Raw genomic sequence first — 16,882 nt, 5'->3', positions numbered from 1 at the left:
TAGCGATGGCTACGTGCCCAATGGGAGCTAGGGGCAATGTCTTCCAGAAATAGACCGCTGTTCGCAGCCCCGCTAATGTCTTTCGATGGTTTCCTTCATATAAATCTTTGGGAGAGTGATACAGTCGCACTCCCAGATGGGGGCCATGGCACTCCAGGTGATTGTCTGAATTCCTACTGTTATGTCTAGAGGCCCCAAGTGGGGGCTAAGCGGGAAGATCGTAGATGTGTCCCAGTTGACTTTTAACCAGAGGCCGTTTCAAAGACTTGCAGTGCTGACCATATGAGGGTAAGGTCCCAGGTAACATATCAGACATAAATCAGGAGATCGTCTGCGTATAGCGATACATAGTGTACTGAGTCAGCTACTGGAATTCCCCATTCTTCCCCCTCTCTTCTTCATCGTATTGCTAAGGGTTCTACTGCCAAAGCAAACAGAAGGGGGGACAGAGGGCATTCCTGCCGTGTCCCCCGTTCCACTGGAAAAGACTTGGAAATAACTTTGCCTATCCTGACTCTGGAGGTGAGGCCCCTGTAGAGAAGTTGCGTGTATGCCCATAGAGTAGGGCCCACATTTACCTTCTAAAGGACTGCAAACAAATATGGCCATAGTAGGGTATCGAAGGCCTTTTCCAGGTCCACAATTAGGCATGCTGCCTGTGGGAACCGTTATTTTGCCCTATCCTGGATATGGAACAGCCTGCGCAAATTTTGCGAGGTGTTGCGTCTTGGGACAAACCCACATTGGTCTGAGTGCACCAGTGCCGGGAAGATTTGACTATAACGATCTGCCAGTATCTTACCTAATATTTTGCAGTCTACATTCAATAGAGCAATTGGTCTATAGGACGCGGGTAATGTTGGGTCTCTATGCGGTTTCGGGAATGTCACTAAAGTCGATTCCCGGGGTGAGCGTGGGAGCTCGCCCCTGGTCAGCGCATCCTCGAACATGGCTGCTATCCAGGGCGCCAGCTGGGTTGCAAAGGTGCTATAATACTCGAGCGGGAACCCATCATACCTGGGGCTTTGTTACGAGACAGTGTTCTGATCGTGCGTGGTATGTCCGGGGGTTTGATTTTTGTGTCTAACTCCTTTTTGTCTAAAGGTGGGATGCTGGGCATGATTGACGGGCCGAGGAAATGAGTCAGCTCCTGGTGTGGTGTTTATGCCGGGGATCTATAAATGTGAGAGTAATAGCCCTGAAACACATGTAGTATGTCTAGCTGAGAGTATTTAGGGTTTCCTTCCTTGTCCTTGAGTTCCGTGATTGGTTTTGCTTCTGTGTCATGCTTAACTAACCAAGCTAACAGTGTCCTGGTTCTGTTACCCTCCCTGTGTACTTTGGTTGCGTTGGTTCTGAAGTTGTATTTACGGAGATCGCGCATGGTTTCAGCTTGTAATGTTTTAGCATTTGCTACTTGTGCTGGGGTGGCTACCCCTTTATCCACGGATTTCGATAACCCTGCCAGTTGTGATTCTGCTTTCAGGAATGCATTCTCCAGTGTTTTCCATACTCCCACTATTTGTTGGATGCAGTGCTCCCTGGCTCCGACCTTGAATGCATCCCATTCTACTGATCTGGAGGATGCTGTGCCGGTGTTTAGTGTGAAGTATTCCTGTATATGATCCCCATGTGCATGGCGAAATGCCTGGTCAGTGAGGCACTCACATGCAGCTTCCATGTCGGTACAGGGGGGTGAGGTGGATTCCATCGAAGAGTAATTGTGTGCGCGTCGTGATCTAAGACCACTCTACATAGATAGTCTGTGTGTTGTACCTTGGGGAGGAGCATTGTAGAACACAGAAATCTGTCTAGCCTCACTCGTAGGTTGTGTGGGATTGAATGAAAGGAGTATATCCGTGTGGTTGGGTTCTGTGTTTTCCAAGCGTCCACCAATACCCAGTGATCCACCCATTGTCGAAGGTGTTCGGTCTATTTGTGCGCTGGTGAGTGTGCTGGCGGGGGTGAGATCTATCTAGGTTGACGTCTAGGGCGCAGTTGTAATCCCCTCCCAGGAGCCATGGGAACGATGTGTGTTGGGTCAGTATTCCCGTGAGGCATCTCCAATATTGTTCTTGCTCTACATTGGGTGCATACATGCTTCCTATTAGTAGTGGCTGACCCTCTAACAACCTTGCTAGCAGCTAGTATCTCCCTTCTTCGTCCACTGCATTTGACTGTACCCGTAATGGCAACCCGGCCTATTCCAGATTAGGGTACCTCTGGCAAATGCGGAGTATGTTGTGGCACATATTATGCCGCTCCATTTTTTACGCAAGCGATCTACCTCTGTGGATGTCAGGTGTGTCTCGTGCAGCAGGGCTATCTACGCATGCTGTCTCTTTATGTATGCATATATGTTATAGCGTTTGTTTGCCGTGTGCATACCCCTTACGTTCAATGTGATAAATGTAATATCTGTGTTAGTGATCTTAGATGCCAGCCTGTCCAACAGTTAGTCTGGAGTTCCCTTTAGAGGAAGGCCTCCCCGCCCACTGCTCCCTCACCTCGGCACGTCGCCAGTCGATCACACACCATGTGTCTGCCATGTCCATGTTTTCGCTCCATTGTGGATATTTGGGGAAAGGAAAGGGGCAACATTAAACAACGGGAAACATTCCCAACACGGGGGACCTATCGTGTGAGGCAATACATCCAAACTGTAGTCCATATACAAACTTTAGTTCGTTGCTAGGTGAGGTGGCCGTGCATCTCCTCCGGTTGCTACCACCGCTGCCGCCCTTTTGTAGACGATGTAGTAGATCTATACAAAGATGCCGTTCCTGGTTACTGCCGCTACTTCAATCTGACTTCAGCGCTTGTTGTGTCTCGTGGTAGTCGTGATCGTTTGTAGCACTGTTACATCTGAGTGGGGCATTGTCCTTTCTGTGGGTTTCCTGATCCTGACTCAAGTCTTTGCTGTCTTTGTCTCTCGGGGTGTTATGTCCATTAAATTAGCGTGTCCGCCGTTTGAGGGGTTACTATCGTGGGAGTTACTGAGCCCTCTTGTGACGTGGGTGCATCGCTGCCATCTTCTTCCGAGCTGAACAGATGTGGGCCTCTGTCTCCATCTGAACTCCCTCCCGTCGACTTCACCTTTGTTGTCTCTTGTAGTGCTCTCCTGCGTTCCTTTATGATTTGTTCTAGATCCGGGGAGTTGTTTGTAGTAGAATTTGTTCGCGTGTTGTGCTGCGTGAGGGTGACTTTCTTAAGTTGACGCCTTGGGCGGTTACTCAGGCGGTAGTCTTGTGGACTTCTGGAGTGTCCCGGGGCCGTCACGTGCTGTTCCACCCAGGCCTGTGCTTCTTCAGGCTCAATGAAGAAATGTGTAGCATCTTCATGGATATTTTAAGACGGGCAGGGAACAACAGAGCATATTGTATGTTCTTTTGACGCAGGGCGCGTTTAACTTCTAGGAAGGTATCTCTCTGCTGTTGGACGGCCCGGGAATAATCGGGGAACAGCATGACCTGTTTGTCTTCTACCCGAAGCTTCCCATGTTGCGGGCTGCGGGGAGGATGGTGTCCCTGTCTTGGTAGTGGAGAAATTTCAGCAGAAAAGGGCGGGGTGGCAATCCCGGTCGCGGTTTGCCGGCTGGGACCCGATGCACCCTTTCTTTTGAGAAGTAAGGGGTCAAGTCCGTTGCCTGCGTAAACGTTGCGTTGCCCCAGTATTGGAACTTTCATAGATTCCCATGCTTTGTATCATTCTCCATCGTCGGAATGGGAGCCTCGGTAAAAATAAATAACCTAGTAGTAAGCACAAAAGTGAATAAATAGGCCTAGGCCTCATCCCCTTTTGTAGCTTATCCACCTCTTTTTGTAAAAGAGACCAAACTTCTGCAATAACCAATCAGAGCAGCCTCACCCCATAGAACCTTCCTGAGAGAGCCTCAGAGCCTCAGATTTTCTACAGCACGTTGTGCTAGGGAGTCTCCATTGAGCTCTGCTCAATTTTCTTCAGTTTACTATTCCTATTTCAACTTTTTTCTTCAGTTTCAAGAATGTCTGACAAGGAGAGAAAGGCTCTTTTTAGGGCTTGTGCTACATGTTCCAAAAAGAGGCTGTTTGTGGAGGACAAACATGAAGATTGCATATACTGTTTGTACCCGGACCACAAGGCCACTGAGGACAAGATTTGCAGGACCTTCTCTACTAAAACCTTAAGAGACAGAGAAGGCCACCTACTGACCTGGCTTCACAAGATGAAGACCCGGAAGGACGTTATTTCTTCAGACAGTGAGGGTTCTTCTTCGGCTCCGTCCTCGAGAAGATCTAATAAAAGGGGTAGGTCCTCCCCCTCCACATCTACTGAGCCCCCTGTTAAGACCTTACTTGGGACCTCTTATAGGTCTGAAGGGCCTGCTTCCCTAAAATCTCCTCACCGCGGTGAAAAAGAGAGGCAGGGACAGCTTGAGGAGTCACAGACTGCGAAGGTGACTAAAACATCTTCAGAATAGGAGAAAGGTGGCAAAAAACCTACTTCTCCTCAGGAACTGCATTTGGACAAGAAACAGCGTCCATCAACGGCAAAACAAAAACGACAGGTATGTCGACGATTCCAGTCAAGAAAGATTTGCCTTTCAAAACAGCCAAGTCGACGATGGCAACTTCGACGACTATTAAACCGGCGTCGACGTTTAAGGTACCTGGTTCCTGTTCATCGTCAACGAGGCTAACATCTTCGACGTCGACGATGATGACGACGAGGTTACTGTCGACGGCGATGACGACGACGAGAACAACCTCGACGACGACGAAGTCGTCGACGACCGCTGCTATGATCTTGACGACGACACCGTCGACGATCCATCCTTCGTCGACGACAACAATTCCATTGTCGTCGATCCACCTTTCGACGACCAGTCCAATCCCTTCGCCGACGGCTCCGTCGACGGCACCGTCGACGACGACTCCTCAGTCGACAACATCGTCGACGAGTAGAAAACTTTGTATTTACATCAAAAAACGTCAGATTACACCAGAAATGACGTCTCCACTGCGAGTCACGTCCTTACCACCCACATTATTACTGGATGAGGAATCTGAAGAGGAGGATGAGAGTCCTTATGAACCGGCTTATAGCCCATCTGACCTAAATGTCAAGTGCCAGGACTCAAGTTCTGACGAGGGCTCAGTGGAACATCACTATGTGCCGCAGGAGACCTATGTTCACCATGAGAGACCTACTGTGAATGTACACCCTCAGAGGTCTCCGCAAAGACATCCACAGGACATGGTAGCCATGCCGTCCTCACTCATTTCGGACTTGCAGTTAATGTTGCAAGATTACAGACGCAGATTTCCAACTCAACCGGAGGTACAGCAAGTACGTCCTCCTTCACCTTCAATTCCACCGCCGCAAGCAATGGCGCAGACTTCTTTGCCCTTGAGGGTGGACGAACCAGTGCCTAGGGATCCCCAGCGACAAGTGGTCCATATCCAGGATGAGGATAATGATGAAGCTTCATCAGATGCTGATCGACAGGTGGATCCAGACCAAGATCCGGATAGAAACTGGGACATTGATGGTCCTCAAGACCCAGATGTTCAAGTGCCAGATAACGCTACCTCCCCTCCAGCAGACATTGGAGGTTTTCATAATCTCATGGAGAGGGCATCAAAGAGGTTTGGACTTCCAATTACGACGGTCCAATCGGACTTTTTTTTTAATATGATTTCAAGGAACCTTACCAAAAATCGGTTCGCTCTATTCCCATTATAGAGTATGTTTGGTGTGAGGGTTTAAAGGCCATGCAGAATCCAACAACGGTCCTCCCAGTTCTTCCCCAGCTGGAGAAGAAATATAAAGCGCCAGAGGGCAGCCCCGCTTGTCTCACTGGACAGCCGAAACCAAACTCTGTAATCTCCCAGGCAGCACAGAGTAAATCTAAAAATCCATCAACGCCACTGACTACACCACCAGATAAGGAAGGGAGGCCTCTAGATAATGTCGGAAAGAGGTTCTCGACTATGGCCAGCCTTCTTGTTAGAGCGGCGAATGCTCTGGCGATCCTGGGGAGATATGATCGCCAGGTGTGGTGTGACTTGTCCCCATTTGTGGAGGAACTTCCTGATGGCTCAAAGGATGAAGTAATAAAGATCTTGCTGGAGGGTGAGCGTGCCTTTTTCGGAGGTAATAGACTGCGCTATGGACATAGCGACAGCGGCCTTCCGAGCGCTGGCAGGTTCGGCAGTGTTGCGGCATCAGGGCTGGTTGAGAGCTACGTGGTTTCACCAGGAGGTGCAAAATAAGATTCTAGATTTGCCCTACGATGGTGAAATGTTGTTTGGCAAGCACGTGGATGATGCCCTACAAGGGATAAAGAAGGATACGGACACGGCCAAGTCCCTAGGAACTTTGACCTACCATAAAGTCCCTTTTAGGGGTGCAAGTGGAAGAGGTTTCTCATCCTACAGAGGCGGAAACCAGCAGCGCAGTTCTTCCTACTCACAACAATCATACAGCCCCAATACTCTCAACGGCAAAGTCAGTCGGCGTCTTTCTCTCGCCAGCCATCAAGAGGGGTCATGTCCGACAGGGGAGAGACAATTCCAGGAAACAATAGCGGCCCTGTGGCTCTTTCTACTGTCCCTGTTCCCTCGTCAACACCAGTGGGGGTCAGGATTGCCCATTGTCTATACAGCTGAAAGGTCATATCATCAGACCCGTGGATTCTGAATATCAACAAAACAGGACACACTTTGGAGTTTCAAAATCTTCCCCCAAACAGAGCTCCAAACGCCATTACGTCAAAACATCTGGGACTTCTTCGTCTCGAAGCCCACCAACTCTTCATCAAGGGGGCAATATAACCTGTACCTCACTCCCAAAAGGGGAAAGGATTTTACTCCACGTTCTTCCTGGTTCACAAGACGAAGGAGAAATGGCGTCCGATACTAGATCTACGGGAGCTCAACACTTATCTCATCAAGGTGTCGGTCAGGATGGTCACCCTTCAAGATATTTTACGTCTTCTCAATCCAGGGGACTACATGGCAACTCTGGATTTGGAGGATGCATATTTCCATGTACCCATCCACCCAGCTCACAGGCAATATCTACGGTTCACAGTAGGCAAGAGCCACTTTCAGTTCAAGGTGCTGCCTTTTGGTCTGCGGTCCGCGCCGAGAATTTTCACGAAAGTACTATCTCCGGTGGCGGCTTTTCTCAGGAGGCAGTCTTTGGAAGTCTTCCCATACTTGGACGATTGGCTGGTGAGAGCTCCTTCATTCCAGGAAGCTTCCAGGGCTGTCACAACCTGCAGGACACTTTTCGAACAGTTAGGACTTCGACTCAACAAGGAAAAGTCGGTCTTGCAACCATCCAAGGCGACAAAGTTTTTAGGGGCGATTCTGGACACAGATTGCTGCAAAGCTTTCCCGTCGGTCGAACGCCAGAAGAATCTCACTCTGTCAGCTCGCATTCTACGATCAAGGAAATTTCTGTCAGTACGTCGTTACAAATCCCTTCTAGGATCGATATCATCCTGCATACCAATGATTCCGCACTGCAGGCTAAGGATGCGTCCACTGCAGGAACAACTGGACAAACAATGGCGTCAGGCAACAGGTTCCTTCGACGACAAATCATGGTCACGCCGGTCATAAAAAAAGCAAGCGACTGGTGGTCGAGGAAAGAGAACATTTCAGTGGGTTTAACGTTCAAGCTTCCTCCATCTCCCATGGTGTTAACGACGGATGCCTCCATGGAGGGTTGGGGAGCGGTCCTCCAGGAACTCAGTCAGTGGCCACTGAAGCGCAACCCAATGCAGGTTCCACATCAACCTGCTAGAACTTATGGCTATCCGTCTAGCCTTGCAGGCTTTCCTTCCACAAATCCAATCCCGTTCAGTGCTGGTTTTTACGGACAACACCACGGCCATGCATTACATAAACAAGCAGGGCGGGACGAGATCCTGTTCCCTTTCCAAGGAAGCGCAGAGAATTTGGAACTGGGTAATTCAACACAAGATTACTCTGTAAGCTGAACATCTCGCAGGGATGCTCAATTCCACAGCGGATGCTTTGAGTCGCCAGAGGTCAATCAGCCACGAGTGGGAATTGAATCAGACCATTCTAGAGGAGATCTTTTCACGTTGGGGGACCCCAACGATTGATCTGTTTGCGACACCTCAGAACGCCAAATGCCAGTGCTACGCAAGCAAGGATCACCATCAGGGATCCTTGGGGAATGCGCTTTTCATTGCTTGGTACGGCGCATTTGTCTACGCCTTTCCACCAATTCCTCTAATCCCAAGACTGATCAGGAAGCTCAGGCGGAGCCGTGCAGAATGATATTAATAGCACCAGCATGGCCCCGACAATTCTGGTACACAGAGCTTCTCCTACTCTCTCAGGACCATCCGATTCTTCTGCAGCCTGTTCCATCGCTGTTGTCAATGACTCAGGGTCAGGTGCTCCACCCAGATCTGAACTCCCTCCAATTGACAGCGTGGCTCCGGAGTACAGAGAATTCCAGCATTTAAATATCTCAGGAGAATGTAGGGACATTCTGGCTCAGGCCCGTGCGCCTAGTACAAATAAGACCTATCGGGCAAAGTGGAAGAGGTTTTGTCTTTGGTGCCAGAAACAGGGGGTACATCCATATACGTCGGCCCGCACCAGCTTTTGCCTTACATCCTTTCTCTAGCAAAATCTGGATTGGCGCATTAGTCTGTTAAATTTCATCTTGCAGCCATTTCAAGATTTAGACGCACGTCATCAGGCCCTTCTCTTTGGTCCGCAAGGATTGTTAAGCAGTTTCTGAAGGGTTTATTCAGAGTTTTTCCTCCAGTCCGGCCTCCACCACCGTCCTGGCACCTTAATTTGGCCCTTTCGCACCTGATGAAAGCTCCGTTCGAGCCTATTCACAGGGCGGATATGAAATTTGTGTCATGGAAAATTGCTCTTCTCTTGGCTTTGACATCAGCTCGAAGAGTTAGCGAACTTCAGGCATTCATGATTGTGGAACCCTTTCTACAATTCAAAAATTATGTTCTAATCCTGCAGACAAATCCTAAATTTATCCCAAAAGTCCCTTCAGAATTCCATCTGAATGAGCTGGTGATGTTAAAATCTTTCTTTCCACGGCCCTCGCCAGCAGACACTCTTTGGACATTCACAGATGCCTGAAATTTTACTTGGAACGGACAAGGCCATTCAGAAAGTCTTCTCAGCTCTTTGTCTCCTTCAGTGCTCCAAAGAGGGGATATCCAATTTCAAAAGCCTGTATTTCTCGCTGGATATCAAATGCAATCCAGTTTTGCCATCGAGAAGCGGGCAAGCCTCTGGAGCGCACAGTTCGTGCTCATTCTACGAGAGCGATGGCTTCATCAGTTGCCCTCTTCTCAGGGATCCCGATAAAGGACATCTGTAGAGCGGCAACGTGGAGCAGTATCCACACCTTCACTCGGCACTACTGCCTGGATTCTTCGGTGAAGAAGGATGCAGCAGTGGGTCAAGCAGTCTTGAGGAACCTTTTCCAATGAGACGGTGAGCTTTCCTTTCTATCCCGCCTTCCTATTTGGCATATTTTGTATCACTAGTGAGTTGTTCTTCTGCTTGGTATGACAATGGATATATATTTATATGCAAAGAACAAAATATGCATTATGTGTACTGCTAGCTACTCTGATACAAAGCATGGGAATCTATGAAAGTTACAATACTGGGGCAAGAAAACAAGTTACTTACCTGTAACTTTGGTTCCCCAGTATTGGTAACTTTCCTAGATTCCCATGCGCCCACCCGCCTCCCCTGGAAAAGCTCAGCCTTGAGCAGATGTGGTGACTGTTACACAACAGCTACGAAAATCTGAGGCTCTGAGGTGCTCTTGGGAAGGTTCTATGGGGTGAGGCTGCTCTGTTTGGTTATTGCAGAAGTTTGGTCTCTTTTACAAAAAGAGGTGGATAAGCTACAAAAGGGATGATGCCTAGACCTATTTATTCACTTTTGTGCTTACTACTAGGTTATTTATTTTTACCGAGGCTCCCATTCCGACGACGGGGAATGATACAAAGTATGGGAATCTATGAAAGTTACCAATACTGGGTAACCAAAGTTACAGGTAAGTAACTTGTTTTCATCCTGGTCGTAATGTACCGGATCGGGTTCGACCCCTCCACGCCTTCCGGAATGTTCATAAAACATATGTAGCTCCTCCGAGTGCGTCCTTCTAGGTCATCTGTTTTATTCTCTAGGATTTTTACCCAGGATTGTAGGTCATTCAAGACGTTTTGCTGTTGCCGCACCTGTGGTTCTATGTTGTGTAACGTCTTTTCCCCTTGGTTGACCTTGTCTGCCAATTTTCTATGATCGTCTCGGAGCAGATTGAGGTTCGTGGCCAGTTCGCCAAAACTGTTTTCCATGGTGACTCTGGAACATTCTATGGCTGCTAGGACTTTGTCAAGTTTGTCGGACATGGAAATCGACTGAGGTGGTTCCCCATCCGACCGGGCGCCATTGGGGTCTGGGGAGGTCACTCACTGCTGCCCCGAGGTTTGCGCTGTTCCCTTTGCGCGCTAGCGACCCATGGTGATAGTTCCTCTTGGTGGCCACTGTGAATGGGGCCTTGGGTCGTGTTGTTCTGCGTCTTGCTTTGGATATGGCAGACTACTGTGTCCAGCGCCTCCTGGGGTACCGTCGTCTTTCTTGTATGGAAGGATCCCTATGGTGAGGTTCTTCGCGGACAGGGTTGTTCCGTGTCCGCCCGTGGCTACTCATGGGTCTTATTAGCTGTGCGCTACAGAGGTTTCACAGGCGTTGCTGCTCACCCGTGTCTACTCCCGGTGCAGATGGGAGTTGTCGATGGTCGGGTGATTGTTCAATGTACAGGGGTCTACTGCCCCTCCTTCAGTGGCTCTCCTGCTAGTCTTTTATTGTCCTTTTGCATTCACTACCCCACAGAACTTAGCCTTTCGTGGGGGTCCGAGGATCGTGGTGGCCCTGCGCGGGCTAACTTCAGTTTCCGTAGGTGATCAGAGTGGCCCCTGAAGTATAGTGTAGGGAGTCAATGGTGCGATGTCCCAGACCCGTGTCCCGGACGTACGCCTTTTAGTTTCATTTCTGACCTGCGGGATCCAGGTGTTTGGAAACCAGGGACACTTAGGTCGGTGGGCTTGCCAGTGTCCGCTAGATATATCAGTGGGGAGCAGCCAACAGGTTGTCCCGGGGGTCCAGTATGTGGGGGGGTCAGTTAAGGCTAGTGTGTGACAGCGTGAGGTCGCCTCCTGTGGTGCCTCTGTAATTCAGGGAGCCTGTGGGGTCTCCGGTTGTTCTCAGTTCAAGGGCGCCTGGGTCCGGGCCTTGGTCTGCCTCTTCGAGAGCTCCCACAGACCAGCCAGGGACTAGCGATTGTTTTTTAGTCGTTGGGGTCTTCCGTCCCCTTGGATGCCCTGTGGCTACTCAGGGGCGCTGATGCTTCCTACTTCCCCCCTCTCCTTTCCGCCCCCTCTCCGCCGCACCTCGAGCCCTGGTGCCGCCTGCGGGGGAGGGGGGCGCCGCCCTCCAGCTCTAGTTCTTCCCGAGTGAGGTGAGGAGTCAGTTCAGGCGCTGCTCCTGGTTCGCAGTGGCCTGTATGCAGCGTGTGTAGTATTTATGTGTCCGCCACAGGAGGGAGGGGGGAGTTTGCCCTCGACTGTTGCGTGCACCCTGGGAGCTCGTCTGTCGCTTCTCCCTTGGGATGTTCCCCGCCCTTGCGCACCTCGAGTCCCCGTGCCGTGCAAGGACGGGGGGCCTGCTGTCGCGGGGGTGTCCTGGCGCCAATCTGGTGGAGGGCCTTTGCGGATCGGCCTGTCACATTCGGTAGTGCGGGTCTGCAAAATGGCGCGCAATTGTATCTCTCACCTTCCTTGCCTGGTGTTGCCTATAGGGCTCAGCCTGCGTTTGCAGTCTCCGGGCCGGGGGGTGATCACCTGTTCTCCGCTCCGTTCTCCACAGTGGCCCGCTGAGTTATGGTCGGCCCACCACGCTGGGGGCGCAACCCGGTGATCCTGTCGCGGCTGGCCACGAGGCCCAGGTCGCCGCCGTCTGCCAGGCTATCCCCAGTGCCCTCGTTGCTCTAACCTCAGGCGTTTGTCAGCTCGGCGCTGCCCCTACAGCCCAGCCCGCGTCTCTAGCCACCGCAGGGCCGGGGGGTGGTCATCCGAGCCTCGCTTCGCTCAGTCCCGGTTTGAGTTCAAGGTTATGGCGGGCCGCCATTTTGAGGGGGCCGGCGGCTCCACCGAAGTTGCCCTTAAGGCTGCAGTCCTCGCCGCTGTCGTCCACACAAGCGCGCCGGGCCGTCCCCTGTATCATTGTCCACCAGGCGCGGGGTTTTGTTGAGGGGTTATGGAATTTAGGGACTAGAACATAGATTAAGGCGCGGGGCGCCGAGCGGAGCACTAGGAAGATGTGTCCGCCATCTTGGTCAGCTTGGCCACGCCTTCAACAGGTCATCAAACATTTTGCAGTTTAATTCCTATTGGTTTCGTAACTGCAACAAAGCAGATCGCCTATGATACATTTGTGTCAGTGGGATCCTGGTAAAAGAACTGTTCTTAATCTGTTTGTTGCAGTTTGTTTTCAGATGGGTTCTGTTTTGTGATTGAGCATGCTTGTTTTGTTTGCTTGTCTTTTCATATCTACAAGATCTCCCCTGCTCTTACAGACCGCTAACTACATCCCCACCAAGCAAGGAATATTGCTGTCATTCCACTTTGTTGTAAAGTAGGTTGGTTGTTTAATGGCAAGAGGGTTAAGTAAATGTAGCACAGATTATGTGTGTTGCTGTTTACATGGATGTAAGACATCTGTTTTCTTCCCCTCCTTAGGAGTAATTGATAGCTTTATCATATATGGTCAAATATGTTTTTCAATTAATGGTTGAACTTTGAGGTGTTTTTAAATATATACAATTTATTTTTATACATGCAGATCACATGTCTGGATATTTCCAGTGGAGGAGGTCTTGGGGTATCCACAAGCACTGATGGGACCATGAAAGTCTGGCAGACTAACAATGGAGATCCTAGGGTATGCACACCGCAGAAACCTTGTAAATACACATTGACAAACCTATAAATTCTATGTGTGCTTCAGAAACTATGTAGGAGGGGATTTTCAAGGGAGGGTAAAAGATGTGGACTTGCAGATGTTCCTCCGTCACGCTAATACAGAGTCCTACTTTAGAAAATCATTAAAGACATGGCTTTTTAACAACAATTAGGTATGCCCCTGGTTTTTATACCATCCTGCATGTGCCGCTTGCTGTTTGAGCACCGGGGCACCTCTGTTGTTGAAGTAGCTGTTCACGCTTTATAAAACTTCAGTATTATTATTATTTTTATGTGCAGTCTTCTAGCTATCTGATCTTTTAACCTCATTTGAAAGGGCTGGAATGATGTGCAGCTGAACATGTACTAATCATGTATCTTTTTAATTGAGGCACTTTGGATCATGTGTGCACTGGAGCACCAGTCACCACAGAACATGAGTCTTTAACTGTGTGTGTGAAGTTAGGAGCTGGAGGTTGGTGGTGCTGCAAAGCTATTTCCATTTCTGAAAGCTTGTGTGAAGATAAATGTTACCAGCTCTTTACAGAAACACAGGTGTTCTACTTGGGCCAGCAGTGATGAATCGTGGGTGTTCTGAGTTGTCAACCCAGAACCTTGGGATATATGCCTCCGGGTTTTTTCTGGTTAACTCAGACTGAGAAGAAAAAGTTGGACCATCACTTCTCAAGTTGGTGGTCTGCTTTCCTTGCCACAGAGTGAGCTTGGGTGGAGAGTTGAAACAGGATGCACATGTTTAGCTTTTTTATGATTGGAGTTGACAGAGGTGATCGGCAAGTCTGAAGTGATATCACTGCCTACCACCAGAACTTTTTTGGGCCCTTCAGGCAATATTACCTCTTTATTCATTCTGGGACTAGTATGTTACCCTTAAGTCAGGGATTTGGAAAATGACTCTGTATGCACCTACAACTACAGGAATTTCATTGCTTGTACTTGTCCAAAGATCTGCATAGTCCTTCAGAAGAACGACTGGTACTAAGAGAATCTATAGGACGTGCGAGAGATCCTTTATGTAGAATCAGTTGAATTAATTCTTGGCTTCGGTTGGATAGGAATGTTACAGACTCCGTCAGCCAATTTGGTACCCTTGCTTTCTAGACTTTTAATACAATGACATTTTAGAGATGGGGTAGTAGTTGGCTGGACCATTGGAATCTAAATTTGATTTCCTCAGGAATGGGGACTGCGGCATATTTGGATGTTTTCTGTACCGATCCATGCCAAAAGAGTAGGTTGGTGACGCTTGATCAATGGTTTTTAAATGCTTGTTGGATAAGTGGCTGAGTTGTGTGTGGTATAAGTGGTTAAGGGCTTTGAGGTTTCTCTAAAATTCAGTGCTTTTCCCTTGCAGATTGGTTGGAAAGTTCAGTATGCCTAATACATATGAAAGAAGTGCAAATGGTAAGGGAAAGGGGCAAAGGTCAGGATTATTAGAGATTATAGGGTTCATCATTCAAAGAGGCTTCACACTCCGTTGATAATGTATGGAAATCTCTTGTCAGTTATTTTGTGAAAGCCTTTAAATGTTCTTTAATTGCTTTGTCATCTATCTGTGTGGTAAGGTGCTATCACTGTCTCACTGTTCTTTAGTATTTACCTTGGTATTGTTGCTGAGTTTGGACCAGCTATTTTAGTTTTTTTTTCCTTCCCTGATTGGCTAATGTCAAGTCTTTTTTGGTGGCCTTGAGTTCCAATAGTACCTTTTACACACGACAGTCAGAAGTTTCAGTGATTTTAAAAATGTTTGAATGCCAGAGTTGTGTGGAACTGAGGAGACGTTGACTGAATTAAATATTTTGGGGAATACTCGTATTGGTAGGCTGGGGTTTTTAATGTAGCCCTACTAGGGCAGAGTGGGACGTGGGTGTTGGTGGGAGGAAGAATTGGAGTGGTGGTTCTAGCTCTTTTTAATGAGTTTATAGTAATTGTTGGGTCTGCACAATTTGGCATCTAAGGGTGAATATGAGTTCTGTGGCTTAAGGAAGTTGGAAATCTAAGGTGGCGTATATAAAACCAGATAGTGCTAAGGAACACTGATGTGCAGTGTGGCGTTGATTATATGCTCATGCAAACTCGGGTCTAAAAGTAACTTTCAAATGGATTATGTCTCGGAAACTGATTTGGAAGTGCTCCATTAAAAGTTTATTGCAAAATAAGAGTGTTGTATGGTAGGACAGACGACATCTGATGTTTATTTGTAGTCATTCTTTATGATGCACAGTTTGACCATGACCACTGTCTCTATATCCGTTGTAGCACATAAACAATATACGTCAAGTGACATCACAACGAATCAATGAATATTCCCCCAAAGAAAAGAACAGAAAGTAGGTGAAGCTACCCATTTGAAATGACATTTAAAAACAATTCAGCAGGAACAAGTGGTCGTTCTTGGTCTTCTTCTAGTTTCACATAAGGAATCTGGACTGTGTATGTGCTTGCAATTGTAGAAGCAAAACTAAACGTCTTTTTGGGAGCATTGTTGTTGGTGCAAGCAGCAGGCACTTAGTTTGGTTTACCATGTAATTGTTTTATTCCTATTATTGCCTTCTGCTGTGATGTTTGGACTTTGTTTCTGGCTGCTGACTTGAGAAAAGGTGGCTGGAATTCTTCATTTGCTTACATCCAGAATAAACCCGTCTGGATAAAAGCTGTGTCTCAAGGTAGGTAGAGCTTAAAGAGGAGAAGCATCAACAAATGCACAACCATATTGTGCTGTTCTGCCAGTATTTCCAATGCTGGTGTGTGTTAGTGCTGCAGTGTTATGCATTCCTATTATATACAATTTTATGTTGAATCTAGATGGCAGTCATTGCCTTACCTAGATTTCGGCCTGTGCTGATTGTATCTACTCTAACTTTTCCTTGCATGTTACTTAAGTCCTGGGAGGAGGGTTTTATTCTATTTATAAAATGGGTCCCACTTCAATTATTACATACATTTATGCAGAGGTACTTGAACCCATTCTTTGGTATGCACTACTATCTGTGTCTCTGCACGATGGAAAACATAACATTCTTTTTCAAACTTTATATATTCTCAGTGAATGAGGTTTCTTGTTACTTGAGCTTCCTGAGGAGCAATCAGTGCGCACTTTGTATTCTCAAACAATTCATGCCATTTGAGGAGCGAAACATTTTGAGAAATCATACGAAGTAACACTGTAATCTCAAAAAGAGGAGTGGGTATTTTTTAAATTTAATTATTTGAATTCAATCAAAATAAATGTCATAGGATTTATATGTATGCACAAGAAAATATTTACATTGCTTTGTATAGGTAAACTGAATGATAATTCTTTATATAAAAAAAGAACATTTGAATTTACAGTCTGTATTCATTCTGGGTAAATAGGAGGCAAAAGATATCACTTGCACACAATTTCTATAGCTTACGCTAAGAAATGAAGGAATCGACTTACAGGGCAGAAAGTGAGGTTAGTATTACCTGTCATATGGAAGTCTTACAGACAAATGTCTGTTCTTTGGAGGTACTTATTTACGGAACCTCAGAACATGCACCAGTATTGCAGTGCAGTGGATTGAGGGAGCTGGATGTATCCTACAGCCTGTTTTCGTCTTATTAATGTACATATGTATGCTTCAGGATTGTGTTATTCTCCCACCGTTTAATAAAAGCTGCTAGTCACTGTTTGGGTGCCTGAGGGATTTATGCAGTAAGGGCTGGCCGCCTGCAACATGTTAGGCTGAAGACCAGGACCTTTAACCAGCCTCTATTGTGTACGTCAGAAGCTGTGCAGGGCCACTGCCTTCAGCCATGGGCAGCGGTGTTTGTCCGTCCATTGCAGGTTGGGCGCAGGGCATGGCC

General features: G+C 47.8%; 1 protein-coding gene across 1 annotated transcript in view; it reads left to right on the top strand.

Moving 5' to 3' along the window:
- PAAF1 (proteasomal ATPase associated factor 1) overlaps positions 1-16,882 on the top strand; it is a 145,365-nt gene that overhangs the window by 57,498 nt on the left and 70,985 nt on the right. Inside the window, exon 5 of the mRNA XM_086933833.1 lies at positions 12,915-13,013. Coding sequence (XP_086789959.1) covers positions 12,915-13,013 — 99 coding nt within the window. The remainder of the gene's footprint in view (positions 1-12,914; positions 13,014-16,882) is intronic.

Source organism: Lissotriton vulgaris, chromosome 8, assembly GCF_964263255.1.
Source record: "Lissotriton vulgaris chromosome 8, aLisVul1.2, whole genome shotgun sequence".
In the NCBI taxonomy this organism is placed as follows: domain Eukaryota; kingdom Metazoa; phylum Chordata; class Amphibia; order Caudata; family Salamandridae; genus Lissotriton; species Lissotriton vulgaris.
This window is presented reverse-complemented; position numbering and strand designations above follow the sequence as displayed.